Consider the following 14,661-nt stretch of genomic DNA (forward strand, 5'->3'; position numbering starts at 1 on the left):
CATCAGTGGTCAAGCGGCGACCTTAAACTCTTATCTCGATAAGTGGTCAAGCGTTGATCTTATAACTCAAGAACGATGAACGACCGACCGTGAATACGCGCTACTCAAAAGCTCCAAGTTTTCAAAATACGATGATCGTTTGGGATTAGTCTGCTATGACTTCTCGTCACCGATCGGAAGGTCACAAAGCCACAATATGCAACTCGCAATCTCATTCAGGGTTTTACGTGGTAACACGTGAACAACTAAAATGCGAGTCAAATCGTAAGATGCCGAATGACAGCAAGGGGACAAACGAATAGGAGAAGATCGCCGGGCGGGCGATCATTCATTAATACTTGGAATGAGAATTACAAACATCTTGCATGAGGATTACAAACAGAAGGATGAATACAAAATCACTCGAGCAAAGATTACTCCAGATAATCCAAGACATCATCAGGCAGCAATTCAGTTAGCTTGTTCCGACTGATGGCCTTACTCGATAGAGCAGTAGGAAGGCAGTTGCCTTCCTTGAGTTGGCCGAACGTCCCTTCGATCGCCAGGTCAAACAGACGAGGTGCCCAGTCGGCGACCTTGTCATTAAAAACATCCGAGCAGATGTAGGCTTGCTTCATGAGTTCGAATCTACTCGACTCGGCTCTCTGATATGTCTCTAGGGCTGCTCGGGAGGCCTCAAGTTCTTCCTTCAACCGGGCCAACTCTTTGTCCTTGGCGTTGAGCTGGGTCTTGGTTGAAGTCTGCTCGGCTAACTATCCATCCCTCTCGGCCTTCAGCGCGGCCTTCAGCGCAACCTCAGCATCCTTTAAGTTTTGAGCCAGCACCTGAAACTCTTTATTCTTGATCTCCAGGTTTTCAATAGCCCGGAGTTTCTTGGTGTTGGCCGAATGGATTTTGGCTTCAAAGGTGTTGGTTTGTTTATTAAGCCGAGCTATTTGGCCTGCTTGGCGTTTTTTCCTTTCTCCACCTCCAGCAGTTCGGTGCTCTTAGCCATATCAGCTCTTAGCTGAGCTATCTTAGTATTTATCTGCTCCAGCCTCTCTTAAGAAGCAGATGATTGACCGCCCGGCGCCTGCAGTTGCTTAACCTCTCGCTCTAAAAAGCAAGCTTCCTGGACTCTCTATCCAATACTGCGAATAACCAAGAAAACATAAGCATCGATCGGAGATAAATTAATAAAATACAACACTTACCCCAGTGGACATCTGAGTGTGGCTGTCCGCGAGCGCCCTCGGAGGCATGACCGTTGCATGGGCTCGGGCGTCGGCCCATATCTGTGCAAGCGGCCCCTGAATGATTATCGATGCTTGGGGGTTCAGGATTCAACGTCATCCGACTCACGCCATTCCTCAATCGGAAGATGGAGAACCGTCGTTATGTGGCGCTGGCCGTTCGGGGCTGATTGGGCTGAGGTTGCTCTTCCGGACGGTCAAGACGATGACGCCAGATGGATGCCAGACTTTCGAATCTTTGATGGCAGCGGTATGAAGGCAACTAGAGGCGCGCAGATGGTTCCCTGTGGCAGACCGGATAAGGATGGTGTCCGATCAGACGACGTAGGGGGAACAGTCTGGCTTGGCGGAAGGGCGCAGGCTAGTTCTGGTGGGGGTCTGCACCACCGAGGAAGTGGATCGCGATGAAGTCTTCGTCCGACGCCTCTTGCGCCTTATCACCCCAGATGAGGCTGAATCCGATGCCCTCTCAACCGGAATCACCGGCAGCCGCTCGGAGGGAGGGTGCGATGCACCAACTGCTCCACTGCTGGGCGTCTGACTGGCTATCCCTTCGCTCACTAAGGCTGGAGCCCCCTTGCTCTCGCCATGCGGGTCTTCTTGTGAGGCGATCGACTGCAGACTGCAGCTCTCCAGCTCGGCCACGACCGCCGCATTGATCTCAGCATCCGTAAGCTTGGCCTTTCCGGTCAGACGGGCACGCAGCATGATGTCAGTTGTAAAAGAAGAAGAGAAATCAGTTAGAATCAAAGGAACAAGTGAAGAAGCTGCATACCTAGGCTGGATGGAAGCCTTGTGCGGATTGGACTTAAGCCAAAAACGTAGAGGACATCCTCTAGCAACAACTTGTGGATGTCATATTTCTGATTGACTAGCATTGAAGCTGTATTGACGTAGTTCGATCGGCTCTTGTACTTTTAGTGGAGGCTGACTAACCACTTCGAGTTGCCAGTCGGTTAGGAAGTCTGGTCGCTTGGGAAGACGCACAAAAAAGTACTCTTTCCAATACTTATTGGAGGTCGGCATTTTATCGAAGAAAACTAAGTCCACTCGGGCTTGGAAAAGAAAAGTCCCCGGCTTGGATAATTTGGGATAATAAAAATAATGAAAAAGTCGGGGAGTGAGAGGAATGCCATGCAGGCGGAACAGAACCATCACCCCGCACAGCAGCCGAATGGAGTTCGGCACTAGTTGATGAAGAGAGATGTGAAAATATTTACATACGGCAGGAAAGAAGGGGTGGATTGGAAATCGCAGACCGACGGCAAATTGATCCCTAAAGAAACAAAGACAGACGGACGGCGGAGCATTTGATCGATCGGAAGGAGAAGGAAGAAGAACTTGGTAATCGGAAGGAAACTCATAGGCGGCTGTCAGGCTCTCAGCGTTGCTGGCGTCAAACCTGGACTCAGTAGAGGTGTACCAAGGCCCAGGGACGGCGACGGGAGGCTGTGAAGAACTAGCCATCACAAAAAACAAAGAAGGCAGCGAAAAGATACGATTAGAGGGAAGGAAAGCTTACTGGAATATCGCCGGAGGAGCAGGAGAGGAAGGATATCGCCGAGAAACAAAGGTGGAGTATCGCCAAAGAGCTCAAAGACGAAAATATGCAGAAGGAGAAGGCGGCGGGCACGGGTTTATAAACCCCAGGGCCGGTCGATCGAGGTCGTCCGATCTAGGGTCGCGGAGACCTAGGCAGAAATCTGGCCGTTGAATTCAAAGCGCTAAAAGTCAGAGCACCAGAGGATATTCGCCTATCACATCAAGCATGCGGCGGTAGCAGGAGGGGCACGTGGCGCTGGGCCATGGGATGACATTTAATGAAAGCAATTAAGAGGCATGGAGGTGCACTTAGCTATAATGAGCAGGGATTTGCACGATCTCCCAGAAATATGGATGACGTAAACCCAGATCGCACCCACCCAAGGAAGCACAAGAGAAGGTATCGAGGATGGATCTTGCTTGTGCTGATCAATGTAAGGAAGTAAAAGTATCGCCGAATGACAGTCTTCAACAGGTCGATCGACAAAGAAACTGGCTAACACATTCACTCAGTTACAAGGGAGCGGTTATATAGCCAACCGTTGGACTACGTCGGTCCGATCAGAAGCTAAGGAGTGTCATAAGCCGATTGGGTGAAAAGCGTCATTGACAATTTGTGCAGTCAGTCAGACTTGCTGCCTCCTTCGATTAGACTTGAGGGAGACATGTGATGCGGCGATAAGGAGGGGCCCACCCTGCAGGGGTTAGTTGCCTCGATGAGGTCAAAGTTAGGGCAGCCAATGTTCAGGTATCATATGGCCAAACGAATGATAATTGTATTGGCCGGTCGGGCGATCAGACCCTTGATTGGGAGAAGGTTTCGGTCTGACCCCACCTTTGACTCGGGGAGGTGTGTCAAATAGCTGACGCTTAATGGGGTGTTGTTGGACGCCAAAAGGAGGAGGAGACGATATACAGAATCCTGGCCGAGCAACTACCCCACTCGGCCCGGCGACAGGACTCGGCATTGCGTAGTGGAGTTCCGGCCAAGCAGACGTGGTACAAGCGCAGCGAAGTTCTGGCCGAGCGGCTAACCCTCTTGGCCTAGCAACAAACCCACTATGTTATCTCTCGACATCCTTTTGGGAGTTAGTGCCGCTGACACCAGGCATGGTTGACAAGAAGATCATACTGTTGGATTGTAAAGTTCGCTAGAGGGGGTGGTGAATAGCGATCGTTAAAACTTAATCGAGTAAGCAGCGGAAATAAAAAAATTGAAGCAACGCTAACAAACTAATTTTACTTGGTTCGGAGCCTTCCTCGACTCCTACTCCAAGGCCCGCACGTGAGAGTGCTTTCGTTGGGCAATCACTAATAATTCGCAAAAGTATTACACAATTTTAGTACAAGAATTATACAAAATACCGACAACAAAGAAAATGAAATTGAGTCCCAGGTTGTCGGAGGAGCTTCGTCGCAGGAGCGTCTTTGGAGCAGCGCGCAAGAGAGCAATCGTAGAAGAAGTTGTGTTTGGCTCTTGGTGGAAGACTGCTTATATAAGCGGTTCCGGGTGCCTGGATCCCTTCCAGGCGCCTGGACTGTGGCGTCGGCTCAGCCAATCAACGCGCTCCACGTTTGCGACGAGATAGAGTTTTGCATTCCGGGCGCCCGGATCCCTTCCGGGCACTCATACCCCTTTCTATAGCAAAGCTTTTTCATGCAAGAAAAAGATTAGTCCGAGACAATAAACATTATACTACCTTGTAAAACAAAAGTTAGCACAATTTATAAAAAATAGAGTAGTAATTAGATTCTGTCTCCTCGAGATCAGAATCTAGTCAAGATCTCAACTTAGATTTCCGAAATGGATCTAAGTTGGATCGACGCCTATGTTCGCTCAAACGGAGAATGCGTCCTCACCTAGTCACTCCCCTCTAGTGACTTACCTTAACTTATCATTTTGCTAGACATCCGGTCAGCCCGTCGACCTATCTGGGCTTCTTGCCAGCTATTCGGTCGGCCCGTTGACCTAACTGGACTTCGTGCCAGATATCTGGTCTGCCCGTCGACTTATCTGGATTTCGTACTTGCTATCCGGTCAAGCCGTTGACTTAGCTGGATTTTTGCCAGATATCCGGTCAGCCCGTCGACCTATTTGGACTTCTCTTGCATACTTAGTTAAATCGTTAGATCATAATAAACCTAACTTAACTTATTTTGTCATTCATCAAAAATTGAGTTCGACCGTTAGTGCAACCTGGACCAACACGTACAACGGAAGCTTCCACTGTCACAACAAAGATATGCTCGGCTTGTTAAGGTGTTGTGTCAGAGACACTTTACTGACAAGTCTTTTTAGGGAAAATTTCGAGAAGCGTGCTTGTCTAGGGAAGCGTGCACGCGCGCTACAGGAACTTTATATAAAGGGGGTCCAAGCATCGACGGAGGTATGCGATATACACTATTTGTGCTACAGAGTTCATTCTTGTTGCTCTGCCTTCTACATCATCGCCGGTGACTGACTTGAGCGTCGGAGGGTCAACGTCGGGACCCCTTTCCTGGCTTGGTACTGACGTTATCTGTTTTGCAGAGCGGAGTGGAGTTTACAGGCAGTCAGCGGGACCTTCACATCCCCAGCTTTCCATCTCATCGACTTTCGGACAAGATCAACAAGTAACATAGATGAGGGACAGTGTGAAGGAGAAGCTTAATATTTTATATAATTCCCAATCTAAGCAGTCAATACATAGATGAATGACTGTGTCAACAAGAAGCTTAATATTTTATATAACTCCTAGTCTAAGCAGTTTGTACAAAGATAGCCCTATTCATATTGAACATATAAGTTTTGCTTTCTTTTACAACCATGCTATAGATTCTTTTACAACCATGCTATAGACCCTACTAAAGCTTGTCACGATGGATCTAGACCTGAACATGGGCTGGGTCACAGGCCGACCGGCGGTTCGGGGAAATTGTTTTTTGTTAAAAATATTTTATTGGGGGTAGGATTCGAACCCACATCTCCTATATGAAAGCCAAACAACTTAACCATCAAGGCTATAATTATTATTGTTATCATATGTCAGTTAGTTTATTAATATCTAACTAATAGTTTTCTTTATAAATTTAATACCGAACGAACAAATACTACGGGAATGAAAAATGAAAATGAGTAACAATGCCATGAAAGGATAAAAAAATAAGAAAATTATATGAGTTTTGATTCCCCTATATCCTAAAGATACATAAGTAATTTAAATAAGTGGGCAAGTTTTTTTATATGAATTTATAATTTTAAATTTTAATATAATAATTTTGAACCATGTGGCGAACCGTGCACTAACTGTGAGCCGGTGGTTCCGAACCGTTGAACTGTCGGTTCCGAATCGTGGTCAAGTCTAGGTGGATCAAGTTATCATCATTGGTTCTTGGCTTGTGTTTTTCTTCATAAGGTTTACTAGGGGTTTTTGTTGAAGAGATCCTGTATTACAGAATTTGATCTTTTTCTGACTTGTTTTGCTTGATTACTCAAAAAAAAAAAAAAAAAAAAATGATTAATTGCTAGAATGTACCTATTTTATTTGCTTAGTTTGACTTGAGAATCCTGTCCTTGATTTTAGTATCGGTCCCTTCCTTCAAATTCAAACACCTTGGCTACAATGATGTCAACCTCTGTGGAGAAGTTTTTATCTAGACAGTCTCAAGCTTCAGGTTACTACTTAAGTTAAGTGCATTATTTAGTTTTACTTTCTATATGATATGTATCTCACTTTCATTCTGTCTTCCAGTTAGATGGCCAGATTTTCTCTGTGTTTGCTCAGTTTTTTCATCTGGCGCTGTCCAACTTCATTGGGAACAGTGGCCATCTGCACAAAATGAACCAGCACCAAAATGGTTATATACCAGCAATGGGCTATTAGGAGCAGGACCCAGTGGGTTATTGGCTGCTGATGTTATCATCACAGAATCAGGAGTCATGCATGTGGCTGGAGTTCCCCTTGTAAATTCTTCTACAGTTGTTGTTTGGGAGGTTATGCCAGGCCCTGGAAATGGTTTTCAATCTTCAGCAAAATTGACTATGGGGTCTACTATTCCATCATCTTTGAATCCCCCTTCTTGGGCAGGTTTTGCACCTTTGGCTGCATATTTGTTTAGTGTGCAGGAGTATTTAATTTCTCAGGAAAAGCAAGGTAAAAATTTGGCAGATAATGAGATCCATGAGGTTGCATCACTTCATTGTTCACCTGTTTCAAACTTTTCTGCATACGTCAGTCCTGAGGCTGCAGCTCAGTCTGCTGCAACTACTACATGGGGTTCTGGAGTTAATGCAGTTGCTTTTGATCCCACCCAAGGGGGGTCTGTCATCACTGTAGTAATAGCTGAAGGTGCTTTCCTATTCTCTCATCGAGTTAAATGTTTCAACTAAAGATTGAGCATAATGATCTCATTCTTTTATCTTAAGGTACTATATGGCCTGCAGTTAGCAATGTCACTAACTCACTATTGCACTATACCAATGTAGAGCATCTTGGCTACATATTGTATGTATATATATCTATATAGGGTTTAGGGATTAGGATTTAATATTTAAGCTAAAGAAATAAAAAAAATACATTAAGTGCTCATGGGGTCACCATAAGGTGTGCGACATATGCCTCCAATGCATTGGAGGCGCCTACGCCAATTTTTTTTATGGTGTTGAGGCGTCCTGATCAAATCCAAGCGCATCAATTCAATCTTTTTTTAAATTTTTTTAAGCTTTGAGGTTAAGTCAATTAGATTTTGTCTTTGGGGTTTAGGGGTTGGGTTATAGTTTTCAAGCTAAAGAAAAATTAAACAAAAAAATTTTAGGTGCTCACGAGGTATATATTTAGGGTGCCTAATAATATTTTTTATTTTTTTAATTCTGAGATTAAGCTAATTAGATTTTACCTCTAGGGTTTAGGGGTTGAGTTATAGTGTTCAAGCTAAAAAATATAAAATTAAAAAAATTAGGTACTCACGGGGTATAATATATGTATTTAGGGTTTAAGATTTAAAAAATATTAAAAAAAAAAAACTGGGGCGCTTGGATTTGATCAATGCTATAAAAAAAAATTAACGAAGGTGCCTCCAATGCATTGAAGGCACCTCGAGTCGAGGCGTGCACGAGTCCGTAAGAGGCGGTCCACATCATATCAATTCTATATATATATTCATGGCTGAACCTCCCTCCATATCCGTGGGGCCGGCACTAGGGGGGTCGCTAAGGTAGCGGATCTACCTTTTTATATATATATTCATGGCTAGACTGAGTTGAAGTATAATTTTCACTCACTGATCAGATAGCCCAATTTAAGGCTATATTTACTTGAGGTGCCAATTGAACTGAACACTTGTCACATGATAGGCCTGAGATGAGCTAGTGAAATTCACCGACAATTGCATTTTGTCTGGCGCTCTTAAATAAAGGGTCAGTGTCAAGCTCTCAATTAGCCACCTGCCGCTTAAGACATGAAATATATAGGGTTGTGCCATGCTCGATGCCTAGCACGACTTGGTATAGGCCTAGCATGGCTTCTCTTGCTCTCTGAAATTTGAACCTTAAAAGATTACCACTCTACCCTAAAAATACTAAAACAAAATTTAAAATCATGAGAGCATGATGATCATCAGACAGTTACTAAATACTCCATAGATTAAAAAATCTTAATAAGCAAGACTTTCCTCCAAATATCTTTTTTTTTTTTTAACTCTAACCTTGTAAATTAGGTCAAACAAGAATTGGGCTTTGAAAATAATAGTTAGAACTATACCATCATTCTATGAGGAATAAATAAAAGACGATTGTTCTAAAATTTAAAAATAAAAATAGTAAGAATTGCTAAAGTAGTGGTGAATTCCTTAATTATGAGAGAATGCAATAGGTAAAACATAAACCCTAAAAAACAACAAATTACATTCCAATAAATCCTATCTCCTACCAACTTTCCAATTCATCTGGGATCTCTTCTTGACTTTCCAAAGCTCCCCTTAGCTGTTGAACACATACTATGATTACTATCTTATTGATAAGTGATTTAAATCTTGGTCTTGCCAAGAATTTGGTAAACATTTGTGCCTCTTGACTAGCTCTAGGAATATAAATAAGCTTTCTTCCTCCTTCAATCTTCTCCTTCACAATATTAGATAGGAGGGGTGATGGATACACTAGAGAGGAGGGGTGATTAGTGTTTTTCTCGATTCGTTCTTGTTTCTACAACACTTGTTCTACAACAGAAAGATAAATAAAGAAATGTAGTGGCTACTGTTAGTACCCCGTGGTTGTTTTGATATAGTCAACCAAGTTCAGTTAGGTCCTGTGTGTTTTGATTCTTGTGTCTAAGTGTGCATGAGCTTAGGAACACAAGTCGAGCGGAAGATGCAGCTAGCGAGAAGGATGACACGAGAAAGGAGCCAGCGGGCTCGGTGCATCCGAGGGACGAGGTGCTGCGGAAGAGTACACTAGTGGACGAGAAGGACGTGCGCGACGTTCAAGGGAGAGAAGCCGGGGAGGAAGCCTGCTCGAGGAAAAGGCCGGAAGATGGGTCCGGGTGAGCCCAATTCCGGATGGAGGAAATCACCCAGGCGATCAGAGTAGCGGAAGAGTCAACGGGGAGCTGCGGAGCTGCTGGAGGTGCCCTCAATGTGGTTGGAGGCTCCTTTGCGCCTTTATGTGGGAAGGCGCCTTCAACCACCCATGGAAGGCTCCTTCAATCCTTTGAAGGTGCCTTAGACTGGGCAGAATTAACCGTTAGCGAAGATAAAATTTTATCTTCGCTTGAATTATTAGAGGCACCTTCCACCTTGTTGGAGGCGCCTTTCAGCCTCGGATAAGATTTTTCAGGGGCTATAAAAAGACCCCTGGACCTAGGAAAGAATGTACAACTGAACAACAACTTTTGTATTAACTTTCCTAGTCATATCTAAGCTTAATGTGTGTAAAAGGCTTCTTTGCCTTCAACGAAGGAAAATTTTAGTGAGCTTTCATCTGCCTTGGATTAACAACCATCTAGGTTGTAACTGAGTAAATCCTGATCTTTTACCTACTCTTTTAAGTTGTTATTTCTTTATGTCAATTGTTTTTTTTATTAATTAACTTATGCTACTAATCTAAGTCAAAAGAAGAAGAAAGGAGTTGTTTTTATTTTACAGGCAATTCACCCCCCGTCTTGCCGGCCCGGCTTCACTAACAACTACAACAACTACAACAAATTGATCACAATGCATGCCTTTTACTTGCCTTGACAGTTTTCGGGCTCCTACTCCACAACCTAGGATCCGTCGGTGAATTAATCTCAAAAGCCACTATCTTTCTCCTTCTCGGTCAATTACTGAAGGTGGAGAAATCTTTTACAAGCTCAAAGGATTACAAGGATTTTAAGAAAGCTTTAGACAAGAGGAACAAGGCTTTTGATAGAGTTTGTCCGACTCTATTTTGCAGTCAAAAAGCCTCCTTGAAGCCATCCTTCAAATCCTATTGCTCTAATATGGTCTGTTGCTGATCAATCGGCTGCTTTACTCGATTCGTTGTCGAGCTTCAACAACTATTTTCTATTTTCCATCCCTGGCATCAATCGACTTGAAACTTACCATTAGGAGACTAATGTGCCACTAGTCGACTACTCACCCAACTGATCACTTGAATAACCTTCTGATAGTTGCCTCCTCGGCATCAGTCAGCTCACTAGTCTATTGCTCCACTAGTCGATTGCTCCTAAGGCTATTACACAGAATAATTATCAAAGGATAGATAAGGTAGAGGATTAGGTAGGAGGCTTGCCAATGAAGTGATGAAGGTAGAAGAAGAATTGGCCATTGCATTTGGTTATGTGGAATAAAAAATGGATCCTGGAAATGATATGTACATCTATTCTATCATTCTACATTGAATAAATACAAGATAATTGTTGTAAAATAAGAAACAGAATGAATTCCTAGGCCATACACAAATCACATAACTATGAGTGAATACAATAGGTAATAAACAACAAGAATTACAGTCCCATAAATTTGGGATCTCATACAGACTTTCCAAGTCATCTTGGATCTTTACCAACTTTCCAACATCAAGTAATTTACTCCATTTAAATCATGTAATTTATATCCAACATGTAACTCATGTACTTTCTCTGAAGGAAACAAATGATTTTCCAAATGGTAGTCTAATTTATTCGTCTTCAGATTTTAGAAAAACTTGAAATTTCAAATATGATTTTCCATTTTTTGTCTAATTTTAATTTTTCATTTTTTATTGCTGAATTAGGTCTAATGTGTCTGCCTAGGCACGACTAGTGCTTGAGTTCATGTTTGGCTTGATTCTTGCGGTTTGGTCGGTGGGGATATTCTTGGCTTGACCTTTCGAAGTTAATTCAGGTTGGGCATGATAAAGGCAGGTTGAAATGGGCTTGTTTTGTGCTTGTACAAGAACGACCCATGATACCCCTTGTTACTTGGTGAGATGGGGATCTAGGCAGGAAAAGAAGAGAGGCAGCAGAGATGCTTGGAGGAAAAAGGAAAATGTTTCTTGATTTTCTCCTTTGTATACTTGGAGGAAAATGAGAGGTGAAAGAAATTAAAGGGGGAATAGATAACTATACCAGTATGTCCTCTCCTATTTAATTCTTCTGCCATTTCAATTCATGCCCTCTTTTTTTACCATTCTTCCACCTGCTTCCTCTTCTTCCTTTCCCATTCATGCCCTTTTTTTTACCATTCTTCTCTATTGTTCACATTTCAAGATCTTGATTTCACCTTTGTTACGAGATTGTGGAATTTGTGGTTCTCCTTGAATTTAACTGTATGGTCGTTGATGGCAGAGTTGTCAATATAATTGATTGCTATCCCACGAGTTAGTTTTGCATGTATTTTATCCAATGGCTGAGAATGTCAGGTATGTGGGCCTTCATTTGGATGATGTCCAACATGTGGTTGTTATGTGGTTTCGTTGATGGTTCCTTGGGGCTTGCTAGATGACAGCCATCTTAGTTTTTTCAATGTTTTTTTTGGTGTACATGGTTTCTCCGTAGCTCAATTGCTGGGGGTTATATTGTTGAGGAGACATCAACGTTATTGGCAGCTGATAATGGCAAGGATGGTAGCATTTCTATTGTGGTAAGCAGGTAGATTTCAGTCAAAGAGTAAAGAGTGCCTTTTGTTTTTTTTGTTCCTTCCCCTTTCTGTCCAGCTTGGGGTAGTAATGTTTTTGGAGGACAACTAACCTAAATTTTCCCCTTCCATTTCTTGTTTTGCTCCCAATTAACGAGTGAAAAAATTCTCTATTTTTCCTATCCTTTGCACTCTCTAAGTTCCATCAAGGTAAGCAGGCATAAGACAAACTTTTGGTTTCTTAAATGTTTAGGTTTCTTATTTGTACTTGTTTGGATGACTGTTCTTTTCTTTTATATTTCTCTTCAATGAATGAGTCCATTCAACAATATATTTTGTTGTAGGGCAATACATGTCTCCTTATGATCCAGATGAAGGGCCCTCAATTACAGGGTGGAGAGTCCAATGTTGGGAATCTTCTCTCCAACCAGTTCTTCTTCATCCAATCTTTGGAAATCCTACCAGCTCTGGTGGGCAACCACCTGTGCAGACAGTATGGCTAACTAGAGTAAATATGAATTTTCCACCGAAAGATGATTTAGTAAATCCTCATGCTTGTTCATCCAAGCCAACAGTATCTGATGAATTGAACTCCTCAGATCGTAGTGTTGATGGAACAAGTAGGCTCATTTTTGATCCATATGATGTACCAATTGATGTTAGACAACTAGCTCAAATCGTTTATTCTGCTCACGGTGGAGAGATTGCCGTTGCCTTTCATGGGGGTGGAGTGCACATATTTTCTGGTGCAAACTTTGATCCTGTTGATAGTTATCATATGAATGTTGATTCAACTATTGCTGCACCTGCCTTCTCATCTACTAGCTGTTGTCTGGCCTGTGTTTGGCATGACACATTCAAGGACAGAACAATACTTAAGATTATTCGTGTTTTACCTCCTGCTATTGCTAGCCCACAAACAAAAATCAATTCAGCTACTTGGGAACGAGCTATTGCGAATAGGTAGCCAGTTACTTCCGACCAAGTTGTATGGTTTCTATCTTACATTTTTTATGTTTGATCATTAAACTCTTATGCAGGTTTTGGTGGAGCCTTTTAGTTGGGGTTGATTGGTGGGATGCTATCGGTTGTAGTCAAAGTGCTTCTGAGGATGGTATAGGTAAGCAGATTTTATTTCTTTCATGGAGTATTGTTATTTTTTTAATATTACAATGTGTCCTGTGTTTTAGTGTCTCTTAATGGTGTGATCGCTGTATTGGATGCGGACTTCCATTCTCTTCTATCTGTTCAACACAGGCAGCAACTTAGTCCTGTATGCATTCTTTTCTTTTAGAACCTTTTTTCATTTTTCAATTTTAATGTTTTGCTGATGGAATTACTAGCTGATATATTTGTCTCTAATTATTTCCTGAATTTGTAGAATTTTCTTCTTGTCATCTTTCAGCAAACACTGAGAACGTGTTCTGGATGAATTGGTTCATCATGCCTGTGCCTGAACTCCAATCTGCCTGCAAATCTATAGCTTTAGGAAACATATTGTTGAATCAAAATTGATTACTTAGCTATTTAGATTGCTTACGCTGGGTTTACATGTGTGGAAAGTTAGGATGGGTGGAGGGGCAGAAAAGGTTCAAAATTATAATTTCTCAGAAGTTCAAAGATAATAAAATATGGTCTTTCTATTTTCAATCCGGGTAAATAGGGGTATAATATTCTGCATGCAAATCTGTAGTATTAGAAATTTATACCAATTAAGTTCCATAGCCTAGATGGGTTCCTTAGAGATTCCTAGTTGCTATCTGATTGAGGAATTAAATAGAGAAAAATAAGATTTCAAGTGTGTGCGAACTTGTTCCTATTATTGTGCCAATTTTTTTTTCTTACTTCCCTATTATTGTGCTATTTAGATTGCTTACGCTGGGTTTACATGTGTGGAAAGTTAGGATGGGTGGAGGGGCAGAAAAGGTTCAAAATTATAATTTCTCAGAAGTTCAAAGATAATAAAATATGGTCTTTCTATTTTCAATCCGGGTAAATAGGGGTATAATATTCTGCATGCAAATCTGTAGTATTAGAAATTTATACCAATTAAGTTCCATAGCCTAGATGGGTTCCTTAGAGATTCCTAGTTGCTATCTGATTGAGGAATTAAATAGAGAAAAATAAGATTTCAAGTGTGTGCGAACTTGTTCCTATTATTGTGCCAATTTTTTTTTCTTACTTCCCTATTAACTTAAAGACAATTAAAATTTAGAATTTTCTCTTTTGTTTATCTAGGCATACAGATATACCTGAACAGCTCTTCTCGAATGTGAGGAGCTGGCATGTCAATTTGTAAATGCCATCTAAACTTGTAGCTATTCTTCTCCTCATCTTGTATGTTTTTGCTGCTGTGTACAGATTAACAATGCTTCCAAATTGTTAATACTTTATTTTTGTTGCAACTATGATCTTTATTTCAAGATACGTAATGTTCTTTGCTTCTTAACTAATTCCCTTTGTTCTTATGCAGAACCTTGATAGGATAAAGTGCAGGCTTTTAGAAGGTACAAATGCTCAAGATGTCAGAGCACTTGTACTGGATATGCAAGTTAGGTTATTACTAGACATGTTGGGTAAGGGAATTGAGTCAGCCGTTGTGAATCCTGCAACTTTATTACCTGAGCCTTGGCAAGTAACTAGTGAGACATCATCTAGCATTGATGCTGACAAAATGGTTGTGGAGCAGGATTTGGTTCCAAGCATACAGGTTAGCGTTCTGTTCACTTTGAGCATTTTCTAAAGATAAATATTTTCGCCTGCTAGTTGCCTTTTGATTTTTTTTTCCCATAACAGGATGAGATATTAGTTTATTTGA

General features: G+C 41.8%; 1 protein-coding gene across 2 annotated transcripts in view; it reads left to right on the top strand.

The window, feature by feature from the left end:
- Positions 1–14,661, top strand: part of LOC122016038 (mediator of RNA polymerase II transcription subunit 16-like) — a 37,833-nt gene that overhangs the window by 13,066 nt on the left and 10,106 nt on the right. For both annotated transcript variants that reach the window (XM_042573183.1, XM_042573184.1), the window contains exons 6-11: positions 6,338–6,428; positions 6,506–7,102; positions 12,188–12,806; positions 12,884–12,963; positions 13,034–13,116; positions 14,317–14,553. In XM_042573183.1, coding sequence (XP_042429117.1) covers positions 6,338–6,428; positions 6,506–7,102; positions 12,188–12,806; positions 12,884–12,963; positions 13,034–13,116; positions 14,317–14,553 — 1,707 coding nt within the window. The remainder of the gene's footprint in view (positions 1–6,337; positions 6,429–6,505; positions 7,103–12,187; positions 12,807–12,883; positions 12,964–13,033; positions 13,117–14,316; positions 14,554–14,661) is intronic.

This window comes from Zingiber officinale, chromosome 8B, assembly GCF_018446385.1.
Source record: "Zingiber officinale cultivar Zhangliang chromosome 8B, Zo_v1.1, whole genome shotgun sequence".
Classification (NCBI taxonomy): Eukaryota; Viridiplantae; Streptophyta; class Magnoliopsida; order Zingiberales; family Zingiberaceae; genus Zingiber; species Zingiber officinale.